This window comes from Ammodytes marinus, assembly GCF_949987685.1.
Source record: "Ammodytes marinus genome assembly, chromosome: 2".
NCBI lineage: Eukaryota > Metazoa > Chordata > Actinopteri > Uranoscopiformes > Ammodytidae > Ammodytes > Ammodytes marinus.
In genome coordinates this window covers 10,807,117-10,819,887 of record NC_137231.1, presented here as the reverse complement: position 1 = coordinate 10,819,887, position 12,771 = coordinate 10,807,117, and the positions used below count along the sequence as shown (strand labels likewise).

Genomic DNA, 12,771 nt, shown 5'->3' with positions numbered 1-12,771 from the left:
GGTTTATGTAGAGCAATGCAGCCATCGTGTGTGTGGTTATTTGTTCTTCTTTTTTTAATAGACGTATACAGTACAACCAAGTAGGGATCATATGTGACAATAATGCTGAGTATAATTGAAAAGAAATCGGCACCATAAGCTGAGCCACCACATAGGCCTACATTTAGTGATCATATTGTTCTGTCAAAGTAAGGAGCAGCAGATTCAAACTTACAAATTCATAAAAACATGTGTAATTTAATTTGAGTAGAGAAAAAGTACAAATGAGTATGATAGATTCCAGTTCAGATTGGAGGTGAAGATGGTGAACAATGAGAGGCTCTGCACAGGAAAACAAATGATCTTGTGCTTGAGAATTCATTCTTTTACTTGGGAACTGAAGCGCGTACTGTATCTTTCTTCTTTCAACTACATCTTCCTAAATGGATGGTGTCTACTCCGTCGTCATGGAGATAACGCAGTTGTCACTTGATGTCTCAACTGTTGGCAGGATCAGACAATCACTGAAAAGCCTACTATTTCAAACGTACAGCGTAATTCAACAACGCTAACAGCTTCTGCCCTCTGTCTCTGAATTCCTTCTTCTTCTTTTTTTACAACAGGGGAATGCCATTTCAATATACTGTATATTCTTTTTTTCATACAGCTCTGGAAAAAATTACGAGACCACTCCAAATGTTCAGTGTCTCTTGTTTGACTATTTATAGGTTTATGTTTGAGTAAAATGAAAATGTTGGTTTTGCTCCAAAAACTATCGACAATATGTCTAACAAATTCCAGGAAAGAAAATGTAATTTAGAGCCTTTCCATTAAGCAATGTAGAGATAAAGATTTAAGAAAAATCCAAACAGGCCTCTTAATTTTTTCCAGAGCTGTATTTACATTAAATGTAGGCTAGATAGAGTGCAATTAAAGGCTTATTGAATATTTTCATCTATAATTGTAGGAATATTTTTGAATGTTTTCCAGAACAAGCCAAACTAACTATTAAGTTATGTTTCCATCAGCATCTGCATGGAAATGACCCTCCTCCTCTGATGGAGGGCTGCTACTGCAAGTGAACCTAAGTGATTTTACTGGAAGTAAACCTTAGTGATACTCACAGAACCAACTGTGCAGAGCCGGAAACTGTTGTGGTGTTTTCTGTCATTATTAATAGGACGCCAGTTTGTTTTAGACTTGGCGTATGTGCTTTGTTTGATATGCTTATTCTGCACGGGCTCAGAAAACCCATGGTGCAAGTGTGTGTCTGTGTGTGTGTTTGATGCAGTGCCTGCGTCTCTTTAAGGGGGGAACACTGATGCGGAGCAGATTAGGTTCCACGGTATAGGCCAGAGAAATAATCTAATTTTCCTAACCCGCTTACTGATATCAAGGCACGGTAGATCCTTATTATTCCGAATCCCCTCTTGTTCTAGTTTTGCAATCAGGAGTTCAAGCGTAATGGTACTGCTGAGATTTATTTAGAACCAAAGCTTTCATCATGTTTTCCCTTGCAAACGTTTTGGAACAGGAAGTGACGTTGTTGAATTCTATAATTGTATATTGTTTATTGTTAAAAGGATCCCCATTAGCTGTCACCAAAATGGGACGAGCTATAGTCTTCCTGGGGTCCATGAACTATAAGCTATAATTGTATATATATGGAACCTGTTCCGGACAGTGATGGCAATGACCACATCCTAGGTTGTGTAATGTAATGAAGGCTGCGTGCTTTGTGGAAGTGCAGCCGGTTTGATATACAAACTGTGTTGCATGTTCCCTTTCATCAGCTTTGGGCCGCAGTATCTTGCAGAGCGTGATTAGTGTGAGCGTGGAATCCACACCGCTGGGGGCTGCAGGGCGAGCTTGAAGCCTGAAGCGCATTCATCAACGTCCCTGGCAGGGTGCACCTTTCTTGGCCTCACGCCGTTCAGCTTTCAGCCCTCTTCCCTGGCCATGTCTTTTTTTTTTGTCTTTTCCTTTCATTTTACTCTTATTCAGTGGCCTTTGTTGTTTTCTAAGAGATAGCACATTTTTTTGAAAATTACTTTTCTTGTTTAAATCAAAGCTATTACAGTACTGGACCAATTGTGTCAGGTGCATATGGTTCATAATGTTGACATTATATTGGGAGAATGTTGAATTGCATCTGAAATGTCTCACATCATGTTCATAGACACATACAAACACCCAAGAGGATGTGTGTGTCTTATGTGGCTCTCTGTGTGATTTTCCCTTTTTGCCCCACAATCACGCTTGATGGCACTGTTGTCCCTGCCTTTTTCTTTATCTCCCCTCAGTCTTCTACCAGCAGGTGGGCAGTGACTGAAGCAGGTCCTCCCAGACTGGTCCCTCAGGTCTGAATCCGTAATCACTCTTAGATCTCAGACATGAAAGACTTGCGTACTTTCCTGAAAATGCCCTCTGAGGTGCCAACTTCTGTTTCAAATGGTTGGATGTGGAGAAGAGAGGAAAAAGTTTGGGAAGAAATAATAGCTTGTGATACCTCTCAAAAGGAGTGTATAAGAGGATTGTTTTTAACTTTGTAAAAGCATTGTTAACACTTGCATTTCTGAGTCATTACTTTTTCATCATAGTCATAAAACGTAGCAAGAAAGGAAATGATCGACTCCATAAGGCATTCACAAGGTCTTGTAGCAAGCCTCAGCCTGAATCCATTGAGGCCTTACTTGTGGCCTTAAGACATACTTATCCAGCATCCATGTATAGGCCTTTCTTTCTTTACCTGTTTAAACCTGACATTAACTGACTTGTATTGGGCAAATTGAATTTATCATATCGTCTATCATAGAGTTTGACTTATAATGCTCACAAACGGTAAGTTATTAACCCTATAATATTGCTCTTTAAGTGGTTTTCAATTACAAAAAAGTCACATGTGACATTATTGGGTAAGCTGAAGTCTTCCTAATAATATCGTGGTTCTCACTAAGGTGTGGCCTGAACAGCTTAACACGCCTACGTATTTTTGTTTGTAATTTATTTATCACCACTTCAAGTGTTTCGGCAGCGCCCTAGGTTTCAGTAGGTAACGCAGGCAGTCCTCGTGTATATTTGCTGTAGGAGCGTCGATGCCATCTAGTGGTCACAGTTGAGATCGCACAATAAAAAAATAATGCACACACAACAGCCCTTGGTTAAACAGATCACTGCGCTTGAAAAAAGTAGTCCTTTTTTACTTTTCGAATGAATTATTCCAACAACCTATAAAAAGCGATTTCTTTGATCCGTTTTGAACAACCGCACTTTTAATAGTTACAGATGCCTTTTATTAACTGACTGTGTTTGATTTTGATGAAGGTTAAAACATTTGCAAGCGTATTAATCTTATCAGTGAAGCGGCCTATAACTACTCAACCTCGTGTTCGCACCTGCAGTGACGGCTTTTGGGAGACTACGAAGTTACAGTAAATTTTCTTCGAAAGTGAGTATCATGGACATATAAAGTATGCTTATTAAAATACAGCACATTTTTATATTGACGTTGAATATGAGTGGATTTGTTTTACAATTCCAAGACGATGCATATTGTTAATTGATTTGTTCATAGCCAACCTAACATTAATTAAGGTTCTCAAAAATGAAATGTACAAACGTCGGAGTATTGTTACTTCAGATCGAGTTTAACCATATTTAAATGACTTGTTATGTAAAGTTTGTACCACTTGCTGCAAAAGATTTTTGTTTTAACCTAGCTAGGTTCAAGCTAGCTGGGCCCTGCTTGGTGACCATGGGTGTGGTTAGCCGTTAGCGTTAATGAGCAAGCGCCATCTTGTCTGCCTTTAACGTATGCAGTTAGAGCCTGTGCATTTTCGGAGTATATGATACAATGACACGTATGAAATAATTGTATTAAGTTTAAAACATAATGAGTCACTATTCAATAGCTAGCTCTAAACCTTGGATTCTCAAACTTACAGTGGGAGTATTGTCATAAAATATTTTTCCTAAATATCTCTAGTTTTAAGTCATTGCTATTAATATTGCATTTACGGTAGACTTTTCTTTCTGAAACAGCTTTACCATTTTATTTGAGACGGCTTGAAAATGACTGGTCGTGCACGAGCAAGATCAAGGGGCAGAGCACGCGGTCAGGAGACTACAGCACCTGGCGCGGTAAGAGCAGTTTGTGCTTCAGTCCATGCACACACACACACACAGAGATATTTTATTAAAATAAAGCATCTTCCCTCTTAACTTTTGCGAAAAAATAAAAATTTACACACAACTATGTTTAAAAAAATCTACCCGGTGTTGTGCCGAAAGCTGTGACCTGCCAGAATGTGTGACCCTAGAGGGCGCTAACGCAACGCAAAAAATCGATTGATAAAGTGACATAATCATGCCAGGCCACAGGGTGGCGATAATGTGTAAAGCCAAACATACTTGAGGTTTGAACAGCAATAAAAGAAAATAGATATATTTTATAATAACTCATTTGTCTAACTAAGGATGATTCTCAGTCCTCTCCATTCCCATTGAAGCGACCTTTTACATAAGGAACAGATACAAACTGAATAATCTCCAAAAAATTTCTGATTTCAAGAGCCAGGCTCAGCCTGCACCAGCGCCTGCCCCACCCGCAGAGGGAGAACTGGTTGGTAGAGGGCGCCAGAAGGGTGTTCCAGGACCATTCTCTGCAGAAGGTACAGTCAAACACAAATTACTGATAGTTGTCTATTTAGTCTTGGCTATTAGCTTGGTTTTTGAAAGTCTGTCTTCCACGGTGGAGCAGTTATGGTTGCTGTCATTGTCAACACCGTCCTTACACTAAAAGCAAAGTTAAACATGGCAAGACCAGCAGTGCAGGGGAATTTCAAACCAGAAGATTAAAAAAACAAAGCCAAAAAGAAATGTAATGTAGGCATACACTTGACGTGGAATATGGATTCCTGCGCTGTGGGGATTGGTTAATCTGAGTTGCATGTCCCTAAAACATTTTATATGCCTATTGTGTGTTCTCAGGATGATATATTGTGACCTCCTTCTCTCGTAGATTGTATCAAATTATTGATTTAGATTTTTGCATCTCAATGTCGCTAACTGGTCCTGATGATCTCTATTTGTGTTTATCAGCTGTTCTACAGATTTCAGCTGGATTTCAGCAGGTGAAGCTAGGAGAAAGAGGTGGACGCCGCCGGGATTTTAACGATGCAGGGATTAACACCAGGCAGGCCATGGAGCATGTTAAGGAGTCAAAGACTGGTGTGTCATCATTCAAAAATGTTGTGTACCCTTGCGCCTCGTTTCTACATACGTACATTCTCGTATGCGATCCAAACGGATCCGACCAAAAGTCCATTCAATTCCTATGTGATACTCTGTAATGTCCGTTTGCCTCAAACTCCTCCCCGCCGTAGTATTTCTGTCCGGTATGTCCGTACTAAAAGTAAAAAAAAATTAACTTTTTACGTGGATTACGGAGAGACCGTATAGAAGTTTTGCTACGTTATCTTACATGCGATGTCTTTCCACTCAGTTAATGTTGATTGTCTAGTCAAATAGATTATTTAAAAGTACTTGATATGAAATACAGTCAGATTTACTTGTTTAATGACACATGTGAGAGTGCCTGCGATCGCTGCATACACGGACCCCCACACTACCTTCCGTCGGACACTAGAATAACCACGAGTGCCATACGTATGTGGAAACGAGGCGTTACAGAATAAGCAACGCACATGTTATTATATGGTGGCAAGGATTATAAACTACTTACTAAAAGTGTATGTTTATTTCCTCAGGAACGTCCGGCTCTGCCATTCAGTTGTCGGCCAACTTTTTTCGCATCGTTTCTCGCCCTCAATGGGTTCTCTATCAGTACCATGTGGACTACAATCCGCCAATGGAGTCTCGCCGCCTGAGATCTGCCCTCCTCTATCAGCATGAGGAAGCACTTGGCACAGCGCGGACCTTTGACGGGGCTCTGCTTTTTCTGCCCCACAGATTGCACAGCAAGGTATTCTGATCATTCAAATGTCAAACATTTAGACAACTAAAACAGAAGACACAACTGTTAATAAAGAATTTGAGAGAGAAAAAATCTGGCTGATCACACTGTTGGGTGGTGACCATTTGGCCAATTAGAGCCCTATGCCTTTATTTGCTACGGCAAAAATCATTGTTCTACAATGAGTTACTGTTACCGGCATGGAACATGGGGAAATTATATGAAGTTTGGCAAAGATTGGTTTATGTTTCTTAATTTCATAAGATTTTGCAATTTTGTTCCCTCCAGACAAATGTTGGTTTCCTTCCTTGTAATGTATTTCTAACCTCGTGTTTAGGAGACTGTGCTCCACAGTGAAACAAGGAATGGGGAGAAGGTTCAAATTACCGTCACCCTGACAAACGAACTGCCACCCACATCGCCAGTGTGCATTCAGTTTTACAACATCATATTCAGAAGGTGAAATTTCAAAGTTTAATTTTTTTTGTTTTTAAAGACTGATCTTCTTATGGTTGTTGCATAATTAACCACGTCATTTTGGATCTTTAAAGAATTTATTTTTAATTTTTTTAGGATCTTGAGAATTCTGGACATGCAGCAGATTGGGCGCAACTACTACAACCCCAAGGATCCACTCAACATCCCACAGCACAGGTATCTTAATTTGCTTCACTTGGCCGAAAAACGTTCAGATTTTTTTATAATATCGATACTGATAATTATCACAATAACAATGTAAATTGGGGATGGTAGGTTCCCCTTTTTTAATACTGGCCTTTTAATAAAAGTTGTTAATCATTTGATTGTGTATAACATTATTTTTCCAATTAATTCTTCACAAACAGTTGTATTTGAATAAATAAATAAAAAGAAGGGAAACAGTACGTTGACAGTGAGCCTGTCCCGTCTATCCTAGGCTTACCATCTGGCCAGGTTACACCACCACCATCTTGCAGTATGAGTCTGCCATCATGCTGTGTACTGACGTGAGCCACAGGGTGCTGCGTAGTGAGACGGTGCTTGACTTTATGGCCAACATGAGGCAGCAATGTGGACAGCAACGCTTCCCAGAGATCTGCGCTAAGGAGCTTATTGGACTCATAGTCCTCACCAAGTAGGTTACACATTTCACACACATACTTGAATTGAATTGAAATGCAGACATTTTCTGTAATAAGTTTGGAAGAGATGTTAATCAGTATCACAAATGATAGCACCTCTATGTACTATGTAACACCTAATCTAAATCTTTCACTGTTTTCTTGTTGCCTACTTTTTTGTTTTTAGGTACAACAACAAAACCTACAGGATTGATGACATTGCATGGGATCACACTCCCAACAACACATTCAAGAAGGGAGATCAAGACATTTCCTTCAAAACCTATTACAAGACTGTAGGTGTCATGTCCCCAAAAAGAATGGAATGTTTAGGCTAAATCTATTAAGAAACTTAATTTATGGGCCTACTCAGCACTTAACGATTCACTTTTTCTGTTCTAAGCAATACAACCTGGACATCAAGGATGCCCACCAGGTGCTGCTGATCAGCCAGGTGAAGAAAATGGGTCCTGCTGGAGCTCCTCCTCCTGGCCCTGCCATGCTCATCCCAGAGCTGTGCTACCTCACAGGTGTCTATATTATTCTACAGTGTGACTTCATTCAGTTTTAGCATTTTATGTATTTATTACTGCTCCTATATATTTAGTAACAGATGTATATTATAAGTTTTATTTTACTGTAATTGAGGAACACTTGATTCGATACACATTTGTGTGTGCGAGTTTTGCCATAGCTAATCTGATCACAAGAGCTTAAAAGAGTATACAGTTTCTGAAATCCTTATGTGGTTATTTGTGGAGGCAGTTAAATGACACATAACTTTTCAAGTTTTCGGATGTCATTAATAGTGAACTACATTTGTCATTACTTAAAATGACAACTAATTGTGTTAAACAGGCTTGACCGACAAGATGCGAGCCGACTTCAACATCATGAAGGATTTGAGCGTGCACACCAGACTGACCCCAGAGCAGAGGGAGGGACGCCTCAACAGATTTGTCTCCAACATACAGAAGTAGGTGATACTTAATGTGTCACAAAGTAAAAGCTAAACAAAAGTGTCAAAGGCAGGAAAAGTTGTAGACACCCATTTACAGTTACTGAGATCTGCAAAAGCCTGCTCTAATGATTTCAAAGCTTTGAAAATCCTAATTAGTCCTTATTAGCCCTTCCTTGACTGTGGATACTATGCAAATGTCTTAAATGCTATTTGTCAAATGTTAACATTGACCTTATCAGAACTATTTATCAACGTGTAGAAATATTGACACTGATTAAAAGATAAACAAATATTTATACAAGTCATGGAGGCTCCCTAGAGGTTGTCATCTTCTCAGAAATTTGTGCAATTTATCTGTCCATATGCACAAAAGTTAAACATTTCTATTTCTTTCTGCCGACATCTTGAGGTATGTAATCCCAGGCTTTGGTTTTAAATCCTAAAAATTATTTCACAGGGATGCTGGTGCACAGGCAGAGTTGGATAAGTGGGGACTGAACTTTGATAAGAAACTCCTCAATCTGGCTGGCAGAGTCCTGCCAGCGGAGAGGATTTTCCAGGAATCCAGATCGGTATAATATGCTTTTGGTTACATCAAGTTTAAATTGATGTCTTCATATGATGTTATTTGATAGAGTAACAAAATAATTTGTGTCACCTAGTATGAGTACAACCCCTGGCAAGCTGACTGGTCCAAGGAGATGCGCGGGATTTCTCTGATCAAGGCTCCTCCGCTGAACAACTGGATCATGTTTTACACCCGTCGCAACAGCAACGAAGCCCAGTCTCTCCTGCAGACCCTCAGCAAAGTCTCAAGTCCACTTGGTATCCGCATACAGAGAGCTACCATGTGAGTTGGCGCATCTGAAAAATGTATCCTCCAGTCAAATACAGGATTTATGCTCCAACCTGTGAAGGAAAGAAGTGATTGCAGCTCTCATAGTGATATTTTTTCAGCTTCAAGAAAAGTAATTTGTTCGTATTATGTTGTCTGTGCATTAAAGTGCAGAATACATTTCAATGCACTCGATTGCAAGTTGATCAGGCACACCTAGCTAAAACAAGTGCAGTCTTTCATATGAAGGTTATAATGTTAAGTTATTGTTAACACTGTCTTAGAAAAGTGTTGATTCAACTTTTTGGACCTTTTGAGGGTGAAGATGAACTGTATTGTATTTTGCAGAGTAGTGTTTCTGTCTTCCCCTATAGATATAAATGTGTCTGACAAAATCATTGAAAAACCTGTCAGTGTAATGCAATTCAAAAGCACTAAATACTGGAGCCTCAAAGTACTTTAGTTGAATCAACATCTATGTAAAATGACTCAACAAAAACGTTTTAACCTTCATAAAGGTAGGATTTATTGCTGGATCATGAGATACCATTAAAGAAAAAGGGTTTAATCAATACTTATCTTAATTCTTTTTAATTCAGTATTGAGAGGTCTATCATTGAGGATTTGTTGACCTTAGTCAGCTTATTATTGCCTTACTATTTTATGTTGATGTTGCCCTGATAGGGAGACTCTTGTTATGCACAGTAAATATTGTTTGCTCTCTTTTTCAGGATCGAGTATGAGGATTACCAGGAGTCGCTCCTCAGAGCCCTGCAGCAGAATGTTACACCTCAAACCGAGATGGTTAGTAACTGGACATATACAGAAAAGTAATGTACAGAATGAGGTTGACTTTTGTTTATCACACACTCAGTGCTGTGACATTTCTTGTGAACCATGGATTCACTTTAATGTTTTCATTGTAGCCATGTTTAGTGTGTGCGGCGTCTTTGAGCCATAGAGATGTGGCCGTTAACAAAACGGGGTGAGACCTTTCAGTCATTTGTTTTTGTAAGGTGGTGGTGGTACTCCCAAGCAACAGGAAGGACAAATACGACAGTGTCAAGAAGTTCCTGTGTGTTGACTGCCCCGTTCCCAGCCAGTGTGTGGTGGGCCGTACTCTCAGCAAACCTCAGGCTCTCATGACTGTGGCTACCAAGATTGCACTGCAGATGGCTTGCAAGATGGGAGGAGAACTCTGGAGTGTAGAGATCCCAGTAAGTCATGTTAACACCATTTCATTTGTACATTGAACAGAATGAAAAGTGAGGATGCAGGGGGTTCTTTTGGAGCACATGGCGAATTAAAATGCTATCTTGTAATGTTTCACATTTAAAAGTGAGCATTTATGTTTCACATTTAAAGTAGCATTTATGCATGTTCATTTCACAATTGACAATTATTTGTTGTGTCTTTCGGTTTCAGGTATGTTTTGTCAATATAAATCATGTCATAACGTCTTAACATTTAAACCTGGGTAGCTGTACCCACATGTTACTCGTAAGGTTTCTCCACAGGTCTAGGTTATTGGACGATTCCCTAACTTCCTTGAAATAAATTGTGGCGCATTAGTTCTCCTAAAAGTTTTTGTGTCCATTCAAAGGTTAAGGTTGGGGTAAAAACACAGAAGTTTACAAAAAGGCCATATGACTGCTTTTTGCGAGAGAACTGGAACATAAAACTGCTAATTTGTCCCGTCTGTTTATGCAGCTCAAGCAACTGATGATCGTGGGCATTGACTGCTACCATGACATTTCTGCCGGGAAAAGGTCCATTGGAGCTCTAGTGGCCAGCCTCAACCAGACCATGAGCAGGTTAGTGTCTTCATGAGAGACAGAGTTGTGTCTTTCCAACCTGTACCTTGGTCTTCAGTCTGAATCAGGCTGTGCACAGGTCTGCTTTACAGTAGTGTTGCTGACCTCTTATAGTAAAGCAAATAACGGGGCTCTAGACATTAACCGTGATTTGAGAGTGCAATGCATAATGACCATTAGGCTGTTTTCCTTCCCCTCTGGCACAGGTGCTATGGCAAACGGATGTTGTAAAATATTAAATAATCTAGTTATTGTCTTTCTGAATATGAATTGGTTGAACACTTTTATCTTAATAAGCAATGAGGGGAAGGTAGAGCCAATGAGAACCTCAGACATATTTTGTGTTTCTAATGGTAACATTAAAAGATTACAATGTAGAAAACTCTAAATTTTGTATTCTGGTTGCATCATTGCTACCAGTGGTAAAGTTAGTCTGGAGCTCTGAATAAGTTGTGGTGTTTTTAATGTATTTGTCAAGGTGGTTCTCAAAGTGTGTGCTGCAGCACAAAGGTCAGGAAATCATGGACGGACTGAAGATGGCCTTAATTGGCAAGTTGCTTTAACTTTCCTTATTTCTATTTTATTTGAAAATACACAATACATCTCTTACAACAATCCCAGCATAACTGTCAATAATTTGTATATATTTTCCAGGCGCACTGAAATCCTATCTGAAGTTCAACAACTGCCTGCCTTCGCGCATCATTGTGTACCGTGACGGAGTGGGAGACGGCCAGCTGCACAGCGTGGTCAACTATGAGGTTGCACAGATCATGGACTCCATCAAGTCCATGGGGCAAGACTACTTGTGAGTTGTTCATGTCCAGTGTTTTTGTCTTAAAGGCCTTCTCAAAAAGCTGTTGCAGCAGTCTGTTTTTTAAATCCTCATTGTACTGAACACATGTAGGAATCACATCCATATCCAAAGTGCTGAATCACAAATAATGCTTATCACGGATCAACCGGTGAGGCCTCTTAGTAATTGTGTCATACAAGTTGCTCAGCACAGGAGCTCACTGGTCAAAACAATGTGAACAGAGCTCAAATTTGACTAAATTGCCAGTTTTTGAAGGAGCCTCTCCATCTGCTTGTCATAGGCCCAAGCTGACTGTGGTTGTGGTGAAGAAGCGCATCAGCAGCAGGTTCTTCGCCCACGTGAATGGCAAAGTGTCCAACCCTCCCCCAGGCACCATCGTTGACTCAGAGGTCACACGTCCAGAGTGGCAAGTGTTGTGGTTTTTTAAACGGTTCCTGCTTCTTTTCATTTATTTAATTAGTTAACTGTTGCTAACTTTGTTGTTGCTAGGTATGACTTCTACATCGTGAGCCAGGCTGTCCGCACTGGAAGCGTCTCCCCGACACACTACAATGTTGTGTACGACACCAGTGGACTGAAGCCTGATCATATGCAGAGGCTTACCTACAAGCTGTGCCACATGTACTACAACTGGCAGGTAGGCAAGCTATAACATCAGTGCCCTAATGTTTTCCATCCACGGTGGCTAAGCTCATACAATTTCCTCAATGAAAATGTCAACAGTACAAGACTGGGCATTTCTTACTGTGCTTATTGCATTTCTGATATTTAAGAATAACAAATGTTCATAACCAAGATCATTTAGCCCAATAAAGCAGGACGTTTTCGGAACATGTAAGGAATTGACATGCTCTGTTTTTTTTTCTATTTGTGCTTTAGGGGATCATCCGAGTGCCTGCTCCTTGTCAGTACGCCCACAAGTTGGCTTTCCTTGTGGGTCAAAGCATCCACAGGGAGACCAATGTGAAACTGGATGACCTTCTCTTCTACCTATAGGGTTAAAAAGATGAGCAAATAGTTTGACCTGTTACATTGAATGTGTGTAAACCTCAGTTAAAACAGTTCTTTTCAGTTGAAAAACAATTTGAGTTGTGACAATGCCAAGTTTGTTTCCATTTCTTGTGTCAGAATGAATCAGATAGCACTGTGTATTGAGTTATGCAGTTCAAGAGGTACTTATTAGAGTATAAATCACACAGGAAAAGCACATATGTTAAGTTCACATATGTTAAGTTGACTAATATGAGCCCTGTCTTTTGGAATTACATGTGGATGAAGATGTTCAGAGTAA

At 39.9% G+C, this 12,771-nt stretch overlaps 1 protein-coding gene across 3 annotated transcripts; it reads left to right on the top strand.

The window, feature by feature from the left end:
* Positions 1–4,050: 4,050 nt before the first annotated feature.
* On the top strand, positions 4,051–12,740 carry piwil1 (piwi-like RNA-mediated gene silencing 1; the record flags this gene model as incomplete). 3 transcript variants are annotated; one of them, XM_080038705.1, is made up of 20 exons in its annotated part: positions 4,051–4,119; positions 4,562–4,649; positions 5,080–5,208; positions 5,748–5,962; positions 6,291–6,412; positions 6,527–6,607; positions 6,870–7,067; positions 7,241–7,349; positions 7,457–7,583; positions 7,912–8,029; positions 8,472–8,586; positions 8,677–8,864; positions 9,581–9,653; positions 9,866–10,066; positions 10,560–10,663; positions 11,142–11,212; positions 11,318–11,471; positions 11,761–11,895; positions 11,970–12,117; positions 12,360–12,740. In XM_080038705.1, 20 exons carry the CDS (start codon positions 4,051–4,053, stop codon positions 12,474–12,476), a joined length of 2,562 nt encoding a protein of 853 aa, XP_079894831.1. In that variant the 3' UTR covers positions 12,477–12,740. The 3 variants fall into 3 exon arrangements, with proteins under 3 accessions (XP_079894831.1, XP_079894829.1, XP_079894830.1); XM_080038703.1 differs by having other exon boundaries at positions 4,550–4,649; XM_080038704.1 differs by having other exon boundaries at positions 4,051–4,128; positions 4,556–4,649.
* Between the last annotated feature and the right edge of the window lie 31 nt (positions 12,741–12,771).